The following is an 18,360-nucleotide window of genomic DNA, read 5'->3' as shown; positions in this document are numbered from 1 at the left end:
GCCACAGCTGATGCCTGCCATGTTCCACGTGTGCCCCCTGGTGGTCAGCACACATCATAGTGACCAGTTGTTTTGTTGTTTGGTTGTTCTGCTGTTTGGTCTATTTGCATATTAGGGTTTTAAAACCAAACAACCAAGGGGTGATTGGGGCAGCAGCCGCCACTCGCACCTGCTGACAGTGCTGGCCCCACCTGCTCCACGCCATCAGCGGGTGTGAGTGGGGCAGGCACTGTTCGTGCATAGGAGCGGCGGCAGCAGGAGTGGGGCTGTTGGCAGACAGGGGACCGGGGGCCGCAGCAGGAGGGGCTGAGCAGGGATCACAGAGGATGGGCTGGGACCTGCCTCTGTGCTCACCCCTGCCTCACAGCCCACAGTTCCTTTCAAGGTGCATGAATTCATTCACTGGGCCCCTAGTATATAGATAACAGCTGCTACCTCTCAGCTCAAATGAACTGAGCTCTATCACTGATTATCTTCCCCATCAGACTTTGCATTACAAAGTGCAGGTACTCAGACCGTGTGGATGATGATTTTATCCATAGTAAGTAGTTTAGTACATGAATATAGGATAAATTAACTGGTATGTGTAGAATTGGATTGAAATTCTGAGAATGTATAATTGGATTTCACATTCCTCTTATTCAAATATTCTTACTAGAATAATCTGAGAAAGGGATAAAAACACAGTGATTGAGGGCCAAGCTGGTGTAGGTCCTAACATACTGCAGCATTAACTTTCCCAAATGTTCCACATGGTGGCGCCCCATTGTTATTGTTCTTAAGTTTCTGTTCTTTTTTAGTTTCATTTCCACGCCTATGAATTTAACTTTCATTTCTCACTCCTGTTGTGTGGAGACACTCCTCTGTGGAGAACTCATTTCTGAATTGATGAGTGAATCTTGACCAGACCTACACTTGATCTTCTCCACTGAGTTAAGGCTCCTGAAAGTAAGTGGGGCAGTTTCTTGGGGGAGCAGACTGACTGGTGGTTCTGCAGCTGCTCTGCTTGTGGGTGTCTCTGCTGAGGTGGCAGAAAAGAGAAACACTGCGTCTGGGGGAAGAGTGATTTTTAAAGAAGGGAGGTTTAAAAGAGCAGAGTCTTATTTTTTTCTGGGAGGGACTATTATTTCTCCAGGCTGAGTTTTCTTCTTATTCTGTATTTTTGACTCTCTACCTTGCCAAAGTGATCCAGAATACTTTTTTTCCCAGACAGAAAATCTCTTCCTTCTATTCTCCAGTGAAACCTGTGAGATGGTGCTCTGTTCTCCCTTTTCGTAAAGCCCTGGTGAGGCCAGCGGAGTGAGAGCCCTTGTCAGGATGCATGTGGGAAAGGATGGGATCTCTTGAAACTGGTCCTCTTACTCTTTTGTTAAATTATCATTATTTTTTAAAATAAAAGCTTTTTCTTAAAAGTACAGCAAGCTTGCAGACAACAAGCTTCATCTAGCTACAGGTGGCAACAGACATTATGACAAAGAATTCCGATGTTAAAACAGGAATGGAATTTAGGATCAACATTGTCCCAGTTACAAGGAACAGCTAATTTCCGGCCAGATTTCTTAATTACGCAAGTGTCCTGGGGGCGCTTCCCCTTGGCCTTTGCTTTCACTTCCTCAAGTTTCTTACACTCTTTTTTTCCTTCTGCTCAAATGACATAACTTCCTCATCCATCTCCTTGGCCTGCTTCATGGGCTGTTTCAGGGGCTTTTTCTTGCCACCTTTCAGACTAGACATGACACCTGCTGCCCCTTCCCATGATCTGATTCTTTTACTCTTGTCTTGGCAACTTCTGGGAAGTGTTCACAACCTTCCTGATAAATGGACAGTCCTTTGGCAAGCTGATGAGAGAGGATGGGTGATCAGATTGCTGCCCATCTCTGTAGCTCCCATGTGGTCACTTGTCTCTCTGGAGGTTCAAGAACAGGGAATTTTCTCTCCACTGAGAGCCACATCTCACTGTTACCTCAGTGCATCCCAATAGTATTGGTTATAATCTATTTCTTGCAACCTCTCCCTCTATTTGTTTTTGTCTTTTTAAATCTGTGCCGTAGTGGAGAGAACAATCAATGGCAATATTGAGGGCAGTATGTTTCTCAACAATTCTACCTATTTTAAAAATGACCTTGACCTCTGTAAGTCATTTATTTTATTTTCACATTTTGAAGGAAAAAGAACACTTTTTATTCTTTAAATTTATTTATCTTTCTTTATTATTTTTCAATTACAGTTGATATTCGATATCATTTTGTATTACTTTCTGGTGTACAGCATCTAACCTGTGAGGTGGAGCCTTGTTTAGACAATCATATATATTAAAAAAGTGTTTTCCCCCTAATCGTACCCACCTGTATCATACATAATTATTAAAATATTATTGACTATAGGCCCTATGCTGTAATTTTATATTTCCATGACTATTTTGTGGCTACCAATTTGTACTTCTAAATCCAAGAAGGGAGTACTCTTATCAAAATACATATATAAGAAATAAAAGGGCCAAAGTGATTTCTAAATTATAACTGGTTATAAAGTGGTTAGTGATGAAATGCCCTCTGTATTATGTCTTTGATGTTTCTGAAGGTGTCTTTGGGGGAATGAGTTGGAGGGTATGGGAAGGCTCTGTGTGAGACAGGAGTGCTAGCAGGTAAACACTTCTCAGGTATTGGGGAACTGCTAATTAATGGGAATAAAGATGAAAGCTGATAAGAAAAATGTCTGTCTATGGAGAGATGGGGAGTGGGGAACTTCTAGTTTTATATATTCACCAAACATTGTGTTCTTGTTCTTGTGTGATGCACTCTTATAGGTACTGAGTACATCAGTGGACAAAAGAAATATGTTATACACTAGGTAGTAAAAATAAGAAAAATATATTAAGGGTACAGCAAGCAATAGTATTGGCAGTTTATAATAGATAAGTTAGAGCAGGTCATTCTGATAAGAGGCATGTGAGGTGGAAGACAGAATAAAACATAAGAAGGAGCCATGCTGACATCAGGGAGATCATTCCATTCAGAGATAAGCAAGTATAAAATCTGAAGGGCAGCAGTGGGTTTTTATTTTTATTATGGGAAAGAAAGGCAGGAGAGATGAACCTCAATGACTGCCTGTGAAGTGAGAGAATTCAGACTCAAAGGATCATCTACAATAATAAAAGCGTAATATGCAAATCAACCGAATGACCAGACAGCAGAATGACCATCCAGATGACCTTCTGGATGACCACACTATGACACACACTGGCACCAGGCCAGCCAAGGCAGGTGCGATGCGATTGGCCAGGGGGCCCCGCCATTGCCCCACGATTGCCCAGCAGAGGGAGGCCCAGGCCATCCAGCTGGTGGCACCGCAGCAGGTGGCCTCCCTCTGGGGGCAATCGATCTGGGGGCCCCGCGATCGATTGCCCACAGAGGGAGGCCCAGGCCACCAGCTAGTGATGCTGTGGTGGGTGTGCAGGGCTGGCCAGTGATCGCCCCACAGAGGGAAGCCCAGGCCAGCCAAAAGATCGCACCCCACACCTGTCACCTGCAAAGGGAGGTGACCAGTGGTGGGGACAGGGGGGGCAATGCAGCACAGATGGCAGGCAGTGGCAGTGGCAGGCGTGGGCCGTCTGCTGGCAGCCAGGGGAAGGAAAGCCCTAATAGGCCCTGATTGCCAGCCAGGCCTAGGGACCCTACCAAAGGGGTCCTGGATTGCAAGAGGGCGCAGGTTGGGCTGAGGGATACTCCCACCCCCACCCCTGTGCACAAATTTTGTGCACTGGGCCTCTAGTATATTATATTTTTTCTGTTATGAATTAATAAGAAAAAGTAAATTTGTAAAAACACAAGGGAGATTAATGGTAGCCTAAGGCTCGGGGTCAGAATGGGGGTGACTGCTAATGGCATTAAGCTTGTTTTCAAGCAATAGAAATGTTCTAAAATTAGATTGTGGTGATAGTTATTCTGTTTAATAAATGTAGTAGAAACATTTGTACTCTTAAAATGAATGCAAGCAATGTAAATATACCTCAATAAAACTGTTCAAATAAAGTAAGTCATGCAAGTGTAAAAGGCCAGGGGGCTGCAGTGGGGTTACTGTATCTAACCTGTTGGATGTGTTTGCAGGTGAGAAGTAATAGACAAGAATAATGGATGGGTAACATAAAGCTCTCGTAGGAAGGGCCTCAAGTTATTCTCTATTCAGTAGAAGAAGAGAAAATAGCAATCACTGCCTTGATCGGATGAAATTTGTCATGTGACATAAACTAAGATAAAGTGTTTGAAATTATTACAAAGGGACTTTTTCATTCTGTCACTGACTACTCTTCTTCTCTGTCTCTTTTCCTTTCTTACTGAATATTAAAGTTTTGTTCTGTTCTAAATGTTTGCACAATCAGTATCCTTTCTCTTCCTGCCTTTCTTATCCTGCCCCCTTCAATATTCCCAGTCTTGCAGGAGTCTGTGAGCAAGAAGAGCCTCTGGAGTCAGGACAGGAAGAAGCAGGAGAGCATGGCAATGGATTTTTCATCACAAGGGAGCATAAACGAGGAGGTGATCTGCCGCATCTGCCAGCAGCTCCTGACAGAACCCATGAGCCTGCACTGTGGCCACAACTTCTGCCAACTCTGCATCGCTGCAAATGAGTCAGAGAGCTTCTTTGGAGGGCAATGTCGCTGTCCTGTGTGCCAGAGCACATACGACCCTTGGCACCTCATGCCTAATAAGGAGTTGGACAACATAGTGAAGAAAATCAGAGAAGTCAACATGTGGTCACACCAGCAGCAGAGGAGTGATCTCTGTGAGCAACATGGTCTCTGTGAGCAACATGGTCTCTGTGAGCAACATGGTCTCTGTGAGCAACATGGGGAAAATTGCCATCTCTTCTGTAAGGAGGATGGGAAGGCCATTTGCAGCCATTGTGTCCAGGAGCACCCAGGTCACCAAATATCCCTCGTGGAGGAGGTGGTCAAGGAATGTCAGGTAGGCCCCAGAGTGTGGAAACATTGGGCAGAATGTTATCCGAAGTGAAATCTTTACTGTTTAATCCTATTTCTTTCCCTTGTCATCATAGAACTGAGTGCTACATTTTCTTTGATAACCTTGGCTTAGCTTCTGAGGCCTGAGGGACATTGTTGTGCATTCATTCATTTTCTTCAATAATATGCATATCAGAGAGAAGTTGTACGAGTGAGAGTTACTTCTCAAGATAAGTTCTGATTGCCCCCATGAACAGATGGGATTTTTAGGAACATGGTTGGTTAGATCTGGGAAGAGGGTTTTTGAGGAAAAAAGTACTTTGCTTGCTGCAGGATCAGTTCTTTCTTTAGGAAAAGAGAAATCCAAACTACTTGATACAGAGATGGAAACTTGCATCACTCTGGGATAAAGAACACACATGCTTCCTCAGATTTCTGTCTGCATTCTCAGTTCTAATTCCTAGCTTCAGCTCTGAAATTCTAGTCTCTTCTGAGATGACCCTGATTTCTCCATTTATTCGCTTGCCAGGTGCTGAGGAAGCTCATAGCTTGACTTTGGTGGTTCCTTTCTCACAGGAGAAACTCCAGGTGGCTGTGGACAGGCTGATGAAGGAGGAGCAGGAAGCTGAGAGGTTGGAAACTGTCATCAATGAAGAGAGAGATACCTGGAAGGTAAAAAGACATTATTCCTGAGGCAGTTCTGAAACATCAAAATGGGCCTCTTGCTCCTTGTTACCTCAGACTTGATGAGTCCAGAAGACTTGTGCTTAGTCCTCATTCAATTCCTTTCCCATTGAGGGCTGGGAATTACAGAGTAGACACTCCCAAGTGAAAGCAACTATTTGGAGGCAAAGACATAGAGAGGACCAATGGGAAAGTGATTCATGCAGCCATGTCCCATTTCTATAATCAAGTTTGAGGTTCCGATACTTCCAGAAGAAATGTTAAGGAAGGCCCAGGATTCCCTATTTTGGAGATGTGGGTGGAGGAGTTCCATATAAAGTGTGGTATTGTTATTCAGGCCTCATCCAGGTAGCGCATGTATTTCCTGGTGGGTCATGAGAAAGCAGACTTGAATGAATTACTTTGGGAACAGCTCAAGGAAAATAGTAGGAAAAAAAATGCCTGTTTTAGGAATGGCTCACTTCCTTTTACCTTCTAAGTGCCTGAGGAAAATATTGTATTGGCTTTCCAAGGCCCATGAAAAGTAGGTCCTCAGCTAGGCATTCTGACTGCCTCTTTTTCTTCCCATCCCTAAAGAATCGTATGCAGACTGAGAGAGAGAGGATTGTAGAAGGGTTTGAGGAAATGAGAGACGTCCTGGACAAAGAAGAGAAAAGGGAGCTGCAAAAGCTGGATGACAATGAAGTGCATGTGCTGGATAACTTGGCAGTGGCTAAAGACCAGGTGGTCCAGCAGAGGCAGTACACGAGAGAGCTCATTTCAGATCTCCAACATCATATGTGTGAATCATCAATGGACAGGCTGCAGGTAGGACTTGGGATGGAGATCCTATATATGAGATTTGGGGGAATTATAGAGATTAGGTTTCCTTCCCCTCTGGGTCCCTGCACGTTCTTCCTTATTGAAAGGTTCCTTTGACCCCTCCGTGCTCCTTCTCTGTCATTCATTTCATGAGTCATTGGGAAAATTCAATGTACAAATGACAAGGGAAACTCACATTATTATTTTATAAAGTGCTGTGCAAAAGTTTGAGAGAGAATTTCTTATTGTATTCTATTATCGTGTAGCATTTATAAGGCATTTCTTCACTAAGCTTAGTCAAGCAACTCATATCTCTCTTTATGTTAGGTTTTGTTGTTTTGTTAAGGGGTAGGAAATGTGATACCTGTGTGAGGGATGAGAATATATGATTGTGTGTGTGTGCTTGTGCGTGTGTATGTATGTATGTGTGTGTCTTTGTGCTGCCTAGAAAAGGATGGGGTAAATATAGCAATTTGATAAAGGGATTGCACCTGGTATTAATGTTATTCTTTCCCGTGGAATTAGCTGCAGGACTACTCTTAGCTATGAAACATATTGGGAAATTGAGGAAATTTCAGATTTTCTCTGCTTGACGTCTTGCCGTTCTGTTTTGCTAGCTGAACAAGAATTTCTTAACTTTGGTTCCAATACTCAAGCAACCAATTCCCATCTGCTGGATCTTTACTTCTTCCTCAAAAAACTTACTTTTGAAGTATGAATTACATTTAAAAAATCCACCCTTTCTAAGTATACAACTCAAAGATTTTTAGTAAGTACACTGAATTGTTAATCTGTGCACAAATAAGTTCAACATTTTTGAAAAAAATTTCTCCCTTCTTCCAGGGAATTATTTTGGCACCTTTGTGAAAGATCAATTTTCTCTATTATATTTTTGGATTGTCTTTTATATGAATGTCTATATTTTTGCACTGATATTCTAAATGTATTTTTTACTGTGGCTTCATAGAAAAATTTGAAATTGGATAGGGTAATTTTCTAACTCTCCCCCCCCCAAAAAAATTGTTTGAAAAATAGTGAAACAATTCTATTGAGTTCCATTTCAAAACATTCTATTCAATTCCATTTCAAAACAATTCTATTTTATGTTAGTAGATCTCTCAGGAGACTAAAGCTCTTCTGTCCCAGAGATTGGGAGAATTCTACTGCCATCTAGTGGGTAGAAGCCAGAGATGCTGCTCATCCACAACAAACTACAAGGCAGACCCCATTGCAATTACCTGGGCCAGAAACATTGTCCTAGGTCCATTAAAATTGTTGTGTATATTTTTAATTTTTATTAAAAGCCTGATGTGATTTTTATAGAGTGAGGAAATGGCAGTCAGCTAAAAAATGGACAGTATGGGACAGTTGTTTGTCCAATGACATTCAATTATTTTTTTTTTTTGGCGGGGGGGGGGGGGGGTAACCACCTTTTGAATTACTTTTTGAGTAATTCCAGTTCATGTAGTTGGTTAGAGTTGATACAATCAGTAGTACTAGCACCAAGGATGTATATGTTTCTCAGTTCTAGGTAAATCAGCATATTTAATTTCTATAGGTTTACCAAAGATGCAGTGATTATTTTAAGATATGCACCTGACCCATTCAGGGCAATGATTTGTATGCCTTAGAATTTTATTGTAATGACTAGAAAGAACAATTTTCTTTCCCTCTAGGTGATATATTAGGGATTATCATTTAAACCAGGATGTTCAAATTGATACCAGATAGAGAATGAAGGGAAAGTTCATATAAGCAAGTAGAAAATAGAATTTTGAGAAAGAACTGATTCTGATAAGATTTTTCCTAGAAATCTAGCTAATGCAAAAGTTCTGCTTGCCCCCTGAGTTTCTCTTTTTTTCTTTTAAATTTAAGCCAGTTTTAGCTGGGCTTTTGTTATAAACAATAACAATGAAAAACAATACAGACAGTAAAATTTTTTTGAGGGAGTATAGCCAACTATAGGCCAAGGCTTTGCTGATATGAAAGAGTTTAAGGGGTGGGCAAACTTTTTGACTCGAGGGCCACAATGGGTTCTTAAACTGGACCGGAGGGCCGGAACAAAAGCATGGATGGAGTGTTTGTGTGAACTAATATAAATTCAAAGTAAACATCATTACATAAAAGGGCACGGTCTTTTTCTTTTTTAGTTTTATTCATTTCAAATGGGCCGGATCCGGCCTGTGGGCTGTAGTTTGCCCACAGCTGGTTTAGACTAAAGGGGGAAACCAAATATGTTGGCGAATTTATGTTCAAAGAAATAAGGCAAATAATATTATGATGGGGAAGAGAAGATGGCTAAAAGAGGCTTAGCATATGGACTGGATTGGCTTAAACAATATTGGACTTCAGGGTAAGATATACTTTTTAAGACAGTGATGAAGTGGATATTAATACCATTCTGGAAAATGGGACATAAATATCTGGGAATCAGTCAATTACGTTTTAGACTTTCTCTGCTGCTGGTTTCTGTGGCTTATTTCACACTTACACATTGATGAGATTCCTTTGGGGTAGTGCGTAGAATGTACATAGAGTGAGTAGAGGGAGGCCGGAGAAAAAACATTTGCTTGATGTGCTAGTTTGCTTGTTCCTAGAACAAAATAAAATACCCATTCTAAGAAATGGAATTATTAATTATTCATCTTTGATTCTGCAGAGGGTGGAATGATGTCTACAAAATAGATTTCCCTTTGTCACTAGAATACATAAAATCATAATGAATTAAGGGGGTGTTCTCATGAATATTTTTAAAGAAATAGTAGGCCTCCTTCCTGCTTTTTACTTTTTATTTAACTATTTATTGTTGGAATTATTACATATGTCCCCTTTTCCCCCATTGTCCTCTCCCAGCCTCCCCCGACCCCCCAAGCCCAGGCCTTCACACCCCACTGTCTGTGTCCATTGGTTATGCTTAAATGCATGCAAGTTCTTTGGTTGATCTTCCCCCCACCACCCCCCACCCGCCCTTCCCTGCCTTTCCTCTGAGGTGTGATGGTCTGTTCAATGATTCTATGTTTCTGGATTTATTTATTTATTTTAAATATATTTTACTGATTTTTTTTACAGAAAGGAAGGGAGAGGGATAGAGAGTTAGAAACATCGATGGGAGAGAAACATTGATCAGCTGCCTCCTGCACATCCCCTGCTGGGGATGTGCCCGCAACCAAGGTACATGCCCTTGACCAGAATTGAACCTGGGACCCTTCAGTTCACAGGCCGATGCTCTATCTACTGAGCCAAATCGGTTAGGGCTGGATTTATTTTTATTCATCAGTTTATGTTGTTCATTATATTCCACAAATGAGTGAAATCATGTGATACTTATTTTTCTCTGACTGGCTTATTTCACTTAGCATAATGCTCTCCAGGTCTATCCATGCTGTTGCAAATAGTAAGAGTTCTTTCTTTTTTACAGCAGTGTAGTATTCCAATGTGTAGAAGTACCACAGGCTTTTAATCCACTCATCTGCTGATGGGCACTTAATCTGTTTCCAAATCTTAGCTGTTGTAAATAGCACAGCTATGAATATAGGGATACATATATTCGTTCTGATTGGTGTTTCTGATTTCTTGGGATATGTTCCTAGAAATGGGATTACTGGGTCAAATGGGAGTTCCATTTTTAATTTTTTGAGAAAGCTCAATACTGTTTTCTGCATAGGCTGCACCAGTCTGCATTCTCACCAGGAGGGTTCCTTTTTCTCCACATCTTCCCCAGCACTTGTAGTTTGTTGATTTGTTGATGATAGCCATTCTGACAAGTGTGAGGTGGTACCTCATTGTTGTTTTGATTAGTGACTTTGGGCTTTTTTTAAAAAATATATATTTTATTGATTTTTTACAGAGAGGAAGGGAGAAAGATAGAGAGTCAGAAACATCGATGAGAGAGAAACATCAATCAGCTGCCTCCTGCACACCCCCTACTGGGGATGTACCCGCAAACAAGGTACATGCCCTTGACCGGAATTGAACCTGGGACCCTTGAGTCTGCAGGCTGATGCTCTATCCACTGAGCAAAACCAGCTAGGGTTGGGAATTTTTTTATATGCCTTTGACCTTCTGTACATTCACTTTTGAGAAGTGTCAATTTAGGTCCTTTGCCCATTTTGTTTTAAATTGGATTATTTATCTTTTGTTATGTGGTATGACTTCCTTATAAATCTTAGAGATTAAACCCTTATCAGATGTAACATTGGCAAAAATGTTCTCCCATGCAATGGGCTCTCTTGTTATTTTGATGATGGTTTCTTTTGCTGTGCAGAAGTTTTTTATTTTGAGGTAGTCTAATTTATTTTCTTCTTAGTTTCCATTATCCTAGGAGATGCATCAGTAAACATTGCTATGAGATATCTCTGATATTTTGCTGTCTATGGATTCTTTTAAGATTTTTATGCTTTCCCATCTTACATTTAAGTCATTTATCCACTTTGAGTTTATTTTTTTATATGGTGTAAGTTGGTGGTCAAGTTTTATTTTTTTTGCATGTGTCTGTCCAATTTTCCCAACACCATTTATTGAAGAGACTGCCTTGGCTCCATTGTATGCTCTTGCCTCCTTTGTCAAATATTAATTGAGCATAATGGTTTGGGCCAATTTCTGGTTTCTCCATTTTGTTTCATTGGTCTATATGTCTGCTCTTGTGCCAGTACCAGGCTGTTTTGAGAACAGTGGCTTTGTAATATAATTTGATGTCTGGTATTGTGATCCTTCCAACTTTGTTCTTTTTTTCTCAGGATTGTTTCTTTGATCTCTTTGGTAACCAATCATTGTTTAATAGAATGCTATTTAGGCTCCAAGTGTTTGATTGTTTTTTATTGTTTTTACTGTAGTTTATTTCTAATTTTATGCCACTGTGAACTGAGAAAATGCTTGATATGTTTTCAATCTTCTTGAATTTGTAGAGACTTCTCCTGTGTTCTAATATGTGGTTTATCGTTGAAAATGGCCCATGTTCACTTGAGAAGAATGTATATTACATGGCTTTGTGGTGAAATTTTCTGAAGATATCAGTTAGTTCCATCTGATCTAGTGAGTTGTTTACAATTGCTGTTTCTTTGTTGATTTTTGTCTAAAAGATTTGTTCAGTGATGTATATATGGTATTCAAGTCCCCTACTATGATTCTATTGTTAGATCTCTCCCTTGATATCTCCTAGAAGTATTTTTATGTATTCGGGTGCTCCTATATTAAGTGCATAAATGTTTACCAGAATTATATCCTCTTGTTAAATCGATCTCTTTAGTATTATGAAATAGCCTTCCTTATTTCTTATTATAGCCTCCACTTTGAGGTCTATTTTGTCAGATATAAGTATTTCTCCCCCAGATTTTTTTTTTCCATTTGCCTGAAAGATTTTTCCATCCATTCACTTTCTGTCTGTGTGAGTCCTTTATTCTGCAGTGAGTCTCTTGTAGACAGTATATAAATATGGGTCATTTTTTTCTTATATATTAAGATACCCCATGTCTTTTAATTGGGGAATTTAATCCATTTACATTTAAGGTTATCATTGATAGGTGCTTGTTTAGTGCCATCTTTTAATTCTTTATGCCTGTATTCCTTCTTACCTTTATATTTCTTCTTTTTACAATAGTCTCTTTAGCATTTCTTGTGTTGCTGGCTTGGTGATAATAAACTCCCTTAGCCTTTTCTTGCCTGTGAAGATCCTAATTTCACCTCCAATTTTGAATAATAGCCTTGCTGGATAGAGTATTCTTGGATTCAGTCCCTTGTTTTGCATCACTTTGTATACCACATTCCATTCCCTTATGGCCTGATGTGTTTCTGTTGAGAAATAATTTTATAGTCTAGTGGGAGATCCATTGTAGGTAACATTCTGTCTCTCTCTTGCAGCCCTTAAGATGCTTTCATTGTCATTAACATTTGCCATTGTAATTACATTGTGTCTTGGTGTGGGTCTTTTTGGGTTCATCTTGTTTGGGACTCTCTGTGCTTGTGTGACTTTTTTCTTCCACAAGTCAGGGAAATTTTCTGTCATTATTTCTTCCAATAGGTTTTCTATTCCTTGTTCTGATTCTTGTCCTTCTGACACCCCTATTTTGCAGAGTTTGCTTTGTTTCATGTTGTTCCAAAGCTCCCTTTTTCTCTCCTGCTTTTTGATTTTTTTCCAATTGCTGTTCAGATGGGGTGTTTTTATTGACCTTGTCTTCTAACTCACTGATTGAGTCCTCTACTTCTGCTGGTCTACTGTTGAACCCTTCCATTGTGTCCTTATTGCAGATATGTCATTCTTTATTTCTACTTAATTCTTACAAATGTTGATGAATTTCTCATCCAGACAGTTGAGCATCTTTATAATCATCAATCTGAATTCTTTCCATGACATATTGCTGGCCTCCATTTCATTCATTTCTTTTTATGGAGATTCCACCTTTTCTTTCCTTTGGGGATTGTATCTTTGTCTCCCCACTTTGCTGTCTCTTTCTGGCCCTGGGGTCTGAGAGGTTGAAGCCCCTAGCAGTTCAATAGTATGGGACTCCTTAGCTCAGAGAATGGATCTGCCATGAGTCTTCACCTTTATTGTCTTTGCTTTGAGTTGTACTCCCTTCTCCCATAGATCTGACCCCTCTGCTGTCTGCTGCAGATGCTTGAAGTAGGCAGGGGTATGTGCACAGTTCCTCTTGTGTGCGAGTCTCTGTGACGATCCAGATCCCTCTGGCATGCAGTTCACTATGAAGACCTAGCAACAGTGGCAGGGTGGTGCCCTAGTTCCTCTGGCAGCTCACTTGCAGTGCAGTTCTGGGGCCTGGATCGGGTGCCAGGTGGTTCCAGCTCGCTCTGGCAAGGTGGTCCTGTGACCCAGGGCTTGGCATGCCAGGTGTCTCCATGTTGCCCCAGCATCATGATCCTGGGGCCCAGGCAGGGCACACGCCTGGTGGCTCTGGGTTGCAACAGCAATGAAAACATGGGGTCTAAGTGGGGCTGGGGTGCAGGGTTCCCTTGTCTTGCACTCACAGTGTGGGGTCAGGGAACACCAGCAAGGAGGCATGGTTTGGGAGGTCTCTATGGCGAGTGCTCACTGCATACATCTGGAAGCCTGCAGTGTGCTACTGCACCACTCATTGCCAGGGCTCAGTGGTGGTCCCACACAGATTGTAGCTGGCAAGTGGCCCCCTGCACAGGTCTAGGGTGGTGTGTAGTCCAGTCTGGGTGTTGGTGTGGCTGCACTCCTGGCCTCCTCTGCTCCCATCTCTGCCTTTTAAATATATTCCATCTCCAGATCTTGGAAACACCGTTCTAACATCTTCACATGAATCCTCTAGGATGGTTATTTTGGGTCTTTTCTCTTCAATCTCCCCCCACCATATATTTATTCTGACCATCTATTTATTCAAGACATATTAGGGGGTGCTAGTGTATGAGGAAGAAGGTGATTAAAACTTTATAGATAGAGGAGGGCTTATCATTCATTTGAGGGTTGCCAAAATAAGGAATGTGTAGTTAAATTTGAATTTCAGATAAGCAACACATTATTTTTTAGTAGAAGAGTATCTTAAATATTGTAGAGCTCATGTTTTCACTAAAACATATTTGTGATATTTTCAAATTAAATTTTAACTAGCCATTTTAATTTTCTAAATATGTCAACCTTACTCTTGATTTATGTTTTTTTTCTCTTCTCCCCAGGATATGATTAACGCCATAAGAAGGTATGTGTATGTGAGACCAGGCATAATCCTTTTTGTGTGATGAAAGAATTATAACTATAAGAGTAATCTTGAATAAATCATAATTTTAAACAATCATAGATGTGGGAAACTTGGGTATTACATTATTTCACCTGCTGATGACAGGTGAAACTTTGTAATGGTATGAAATTTGGGTGGTGGGAGGTCACAGAGTTAGGGATAATAGAAGTATTAGAAATAAGAGTCCCAAACAAGATGAATCCAAAGAAGCCTATACCAAGACACATCTTAATTAAAATGCCACCTGGAAACGATTATATGCTAAGTGAAATAAGCTAATAAGAGCAAGACAAATATCATATGATAGCACTTATTTGTGAAATCTAAGGAACAAAATGAACTGACCATCAAAATAAGAACCAAGGCATGGAGACTTGGACCACATTGACATATCTCAGGGGGGAGAAGGGGAGACAAGAAGAGATAAACCAAATAACTTACATACTTATATGTATAGCCCATGGACACATACAATAGTGTGGGGAAAGTCTGTAATGGGTAGAGAGGGGATAAAGTGTGCAAAAATGGCAGACATCTGTAAAACTGTCAATAATAAAAAATATATTAAATTTAAAAAATGCCAAAGATTAAAGACGAAATGAGAATCTTAAAAGCAACAAGAGAAAAGCAGTTAGTTACCTATAAGGGGGTTCCCATAAGACTGTAAGCTGATTTCTCAACAGAAATTTTGCAAGCCAAAAGGGAGTGCCATGAAATATTCAAAACGATGGAAAGCAAGGACCTACAGCCAAGATTACTCTACCCAGCAAAGTTATTATTTAGAATTGAAGGACAGGTAAAGTGCTTCCCAGACAAGAAAAAGCTAAATGCATTCATAGTCATCAAACTAGTACTACATGTAATGTTAAAGAGTCTTGTTTAAGAAGAAGAAATAAAAAGAAAGGTTAAAAAATATGAACAATAAAATGTCAATAAATGCATATCTATCAACAATTGAATATAAATATCAAAATAAACAAACAAGCACAACAGAAACACACTTAGATACACAGAACATTTTGACAGTTGCCAGATGGGAGGGAAGTTGGGGGGACTGGTGAAAATCTGAAGGTATTTAGAAATACAAATTAGTAGTTAAAGAATAGTCATGGGGCTGTAAAGTATAGTATAGGCAGGGGATATATTCAATAGTATTCTAATAACTCTGTATGGTGTCATATGTGTATGATATTTTGGGTGGATGATCACTTAATAAGTTTGATAATGTCTAATTACTGGGATGTACACCAAAACTAATATAATATTGTATGTGAACTGTAATTAAAAAATTTAAAAATGATTTTATAAAAGAAAGAAGAGGTTACAGTATCCGAATTCCATGACTTTACTCATTTTAGTCAAACCTTAGTCTCTTGCTTCTACACTTAATAGGTGCCTGTCTTATCACAGGAAGGATCTTTTCCTCTTTCTCTGCTAGGCCCCCAAATTTTCCACAAAGATGGTTTCTTTATATTTCTTTTTCACCCTAATAATAGAAGAAACAGGTCTTTCTAGGTGATGTTTTTTGAAGAGAAAGAAAGAAAGAAAGAAAGAAAGAAAGAAAGAAAGAAAGAAAGAAAGAAAGAAAGAAAGAAAGAAAGAAAGAAAGAAAGAAAGAAAAATACAAGTCTCAGGGAATAATGGCTTTAGTCCTGGTGTCAATAATAAATCTCTTTTTGTTTACACATATTAGCAACTTGTAGGAAAGGTGTCTTTCTTTGACTAAAGTTGCATACACACTTGGCAGCATCAAGCACATGAAATTCAGACCATTATTAATTTTGATGTATTAACTTCTTCTTTCTCAAATATTTGTAATGATTCCCCAGAGACTGTGAGATTGTATGTTATGCTCAGCATCTGTATTGGGTTAATAGACTTAGAAAACACTTCAGACTTTCAATACAGAAGCCCCCCACTTAATAACCAAAAGCTCTCAGTAGCCAGGTTTTAGAGTCTCTCCACTAAGCATCTGCTTGGGGACCTTCATCTCTGGCCTCTTCCTGGAGGAACCACTGAGATGGCAGTGACTCCTCCATATGTGAAATACTTTTTACTAGAGGCACCAAACAACTTTTAAAGGTACCACCAATACATCTAATAGTGTATTATTTTAAGAAATGGAGAGCATGAGGTTATTATTATTATTATTATTATTATTTCATTTTGGTAGGGTGAACATGAGCTTCTTGAGAATAAGTTCTTCCCAAGGTCACACAGAGGGTAGATAGAAAGGTAGACGTGAAGACACTTCTGGTTGCAGTGTCAGGGCTTTCATCTGTCCCTCCCTTAGGCTCTTCATTGAAGAGGATTCAAGTGAGAAGGCATCAATGGAATGAAAGGTGAGAAAGACAGTGGTCTTGGAGAGACAAAAGGTAAGAAGTGTGAGGGATCAATTTTTGTCTTATCTAGGAGCGAGATCTGGACCTTGAAGAAGCCAAAAATTGTTTCCAAGAAGCTAAGTAAATTCCAATTTCCAGATCTGAATGGGATGCTGCAAGTGTTTAAAGGTGAGGAAAGCCAGAGGAAGGGTGTGTGAGATTCTTACAGTACCAGAGCATGTGGAGGAATGGATGTTGTTTCTATATGAGGATAAAAGAGAGGAGGTAGGCCTCACAAGAAGACATAGAGACCATGTGCTGAAGATGTGGACACATATATATGGGAATGGCCAGGTGTCCTCCTTCCCCAGTTGACAGCCTGAGAGGCTTCCCCACCCACTCAAGAGAAAGGGCAGGTTATCAGAGTTTCCTCCTTTGCTTCTAACATCATCATTGAAACTTTTGTCATTTCAGAGCTGGCAGAAGTCCAAAGCTACTGGGGTAAGAAATTACAGGTTCTTCAAATCATCATGTTCTGATCCCATTTCAGAAGCTGTGCTTACTCTTAAGTCCCATGATCTCAATTACATGTGTTCAACCCACACAGACATACATACAACAGTTCTTAACTGATCTACTCCTCACTGACCCATTAACTCATGTTCCTCCCAGTCAATTCCCATATCCCCTCTCAAAATGTCACAAGACACATACCATGTTTAATTCACCTGACTGTGTAATTTTTCCTACAGTGGACTTCACGCTGAATCCGTTCAATGATGTTTCCAATGTTGTCGTTTCTGAGGATCAGAGACAAGTGACTGTTGGGAATGATCTTATGTTTAGGAATGTATACCCATGTAACTTTTCTGCTTTTGATGTATGGGGCAGCCAAAATTTCTCTTCTAAGAAATGTTACTGGGAAGTTGACGTGTCTGGGAAAATTGCCTGGATTCTGGGGGTATACAGTAAAACAAGCAATCTCAATAGAAAGAAAAGCTCTGGGTTTGTTTTTAAACCCCAAACAAATTATCCAAATGCTTACTCCAGATTCAGACCTGAAAATGGCTACTGGGTTGTAGGGTTACAGAATGCATCTGAGTACAATGCCTTTGAGGACTCTTCCACCTCTGATCCCAAGGTCTTGACTCTTTCCATGTCTGTTCCTCCCCGCCGAGTAGGGGTTTTCCTAGACTATGAAGCAAGAACTGTCTCATTTTTTAATGTCACAAACCATGGGTCACTCATCTACAAGTTCTCGAGATGTCACTTTTCTCAGACTGTTTATCCCTATTTCAATCCTTGGAACTGCCCAGTTCCCATGACTCTGTGCCCACCGAGCTCCTGAACATTCTCCTTCCCTCACTCACTTCTGTGTAGCGACCCTTGTCCTGGGACTCATCTCCTGCACCTGAGTTCACTGCTCCATTCAGACCTTCTCTTCCTTGCTGTCTCCCTCCTGTAGAACATTTATTGATTCTTGGGTTAGAAGAGAAGCTTATTTACTCAGTTACTCTTTCCTATATTATCAGCAAAAGGTATCTAAATCCTCCTATCAAAAGTATTAGTATAATACCTCTACCCTCCCATTTTTCCACATTTTCCTTTAACCCTAACTTGAAGAGACATTAACCATGACTCTAGGACAATCCATAATCATTCCACAACTAAATAGTATTTTAGTGTATATCTATTTGTTGCCCAACATACAGCAGGTTGTCCAGAGAGTTTAGGAGGAGGGAACAAATGTAATATATGTACCAAGAGTGAACATTTTATGTCCAGAGTGTTTGAGTTTAAATCCTGTCTATTCTCTTACAAGGCGTGTAATGATGGATTTATTTTTGTTTCTTCTCATAAAATAAAAATTGGATTTTAAACTGCA

General features: G+C 40.1%; 1 protein-coding gene across 3 annotated transcripts; it reads left to right on the top strand.

The window, feature by feature from the left end:
* Positions 1-827: 827 nt before the first annotated feature.
* On the top strand, positions 828-18,360 carry LOC132240889 (E3 ubiquitin-protein ligase TRIM22-like). 3 transcript variants are annotated; one of them, XM_059708699.1, is made up of 8 exons: positions 828-948; positions 4,429-4,961; positions 5,534-5,629; positions 6,218-6,448; positions 14,093-14,115; positions 16,567-16,664; positions 16,950-16,976; positions 17,228-18,360. In XM_059708699.1, exons 2-8 carry the CDS (start codon positions 4,491-4,493, stop codon positions 17,821-17,823), a joined length of 1,542 nt encoding a protein of 513 aa, XP_059564682.1. In that variant the 5' UTR covers positions 828-948; positions 4,429-4,490; the 3' UTR covers positions 17,824-18,360. The 3 variants fall into 3 exon arrangements, with proteins under 3 accessions (XP_059564682.1, XP_059564683.1, XP_059564684.1); XM_059708700.1 differs by lacking the exon at positions 14,093-14,115 and having other exon boundaries at positions 16,544-16,664; XM_059708701.1 differs by lacking the exons at positions 16,567-16,664; positions 16,950-16,976; positions 17,228-18,360 and adding an exon at positions 16,448-16,519.

This window comes from Myotis daubentonii, chromosome 9 (assembly GCF_963259705.1).
Source record: "Myotis daubentonii chromosome 9, mMyoDau2.1, whole genome shotgun sequence".
NCBI lineage: Eukaryota > Metazoa > Chordata > Mammalia > Chiroptera > Vespertilionidae > Myotis > Myotis daubentonii.
The sequence above is the reverse complement of the archived record's forward strand: the minus strand, read 5'-3'. Positions and strand labels throughout refer to the sequence as shown.

Coding starts and splice junctions, on each gene's coding strand:
- LOC132240889 (XM_059708700.1), top strand. CDS start 4,491: ATGGCAATGGATTTTTCATCACAAGGGAGCATAAACGAGGAGGTGATC. Junction 4,962..5,533: donor AGGTGGTCAAGGAATGTCAG/GTAGGCCCCAGA, acceptor CCTTTCTCACAG/GAGAAACTCCAGGTGGCTGT. Junction 6,449..16,543: donor CATCAATGGACAGGCTGCAG/GTAGGACTTGGG, acceptor AAGAAGTGTGAG/GGATCAATTTTTGTCTTATC.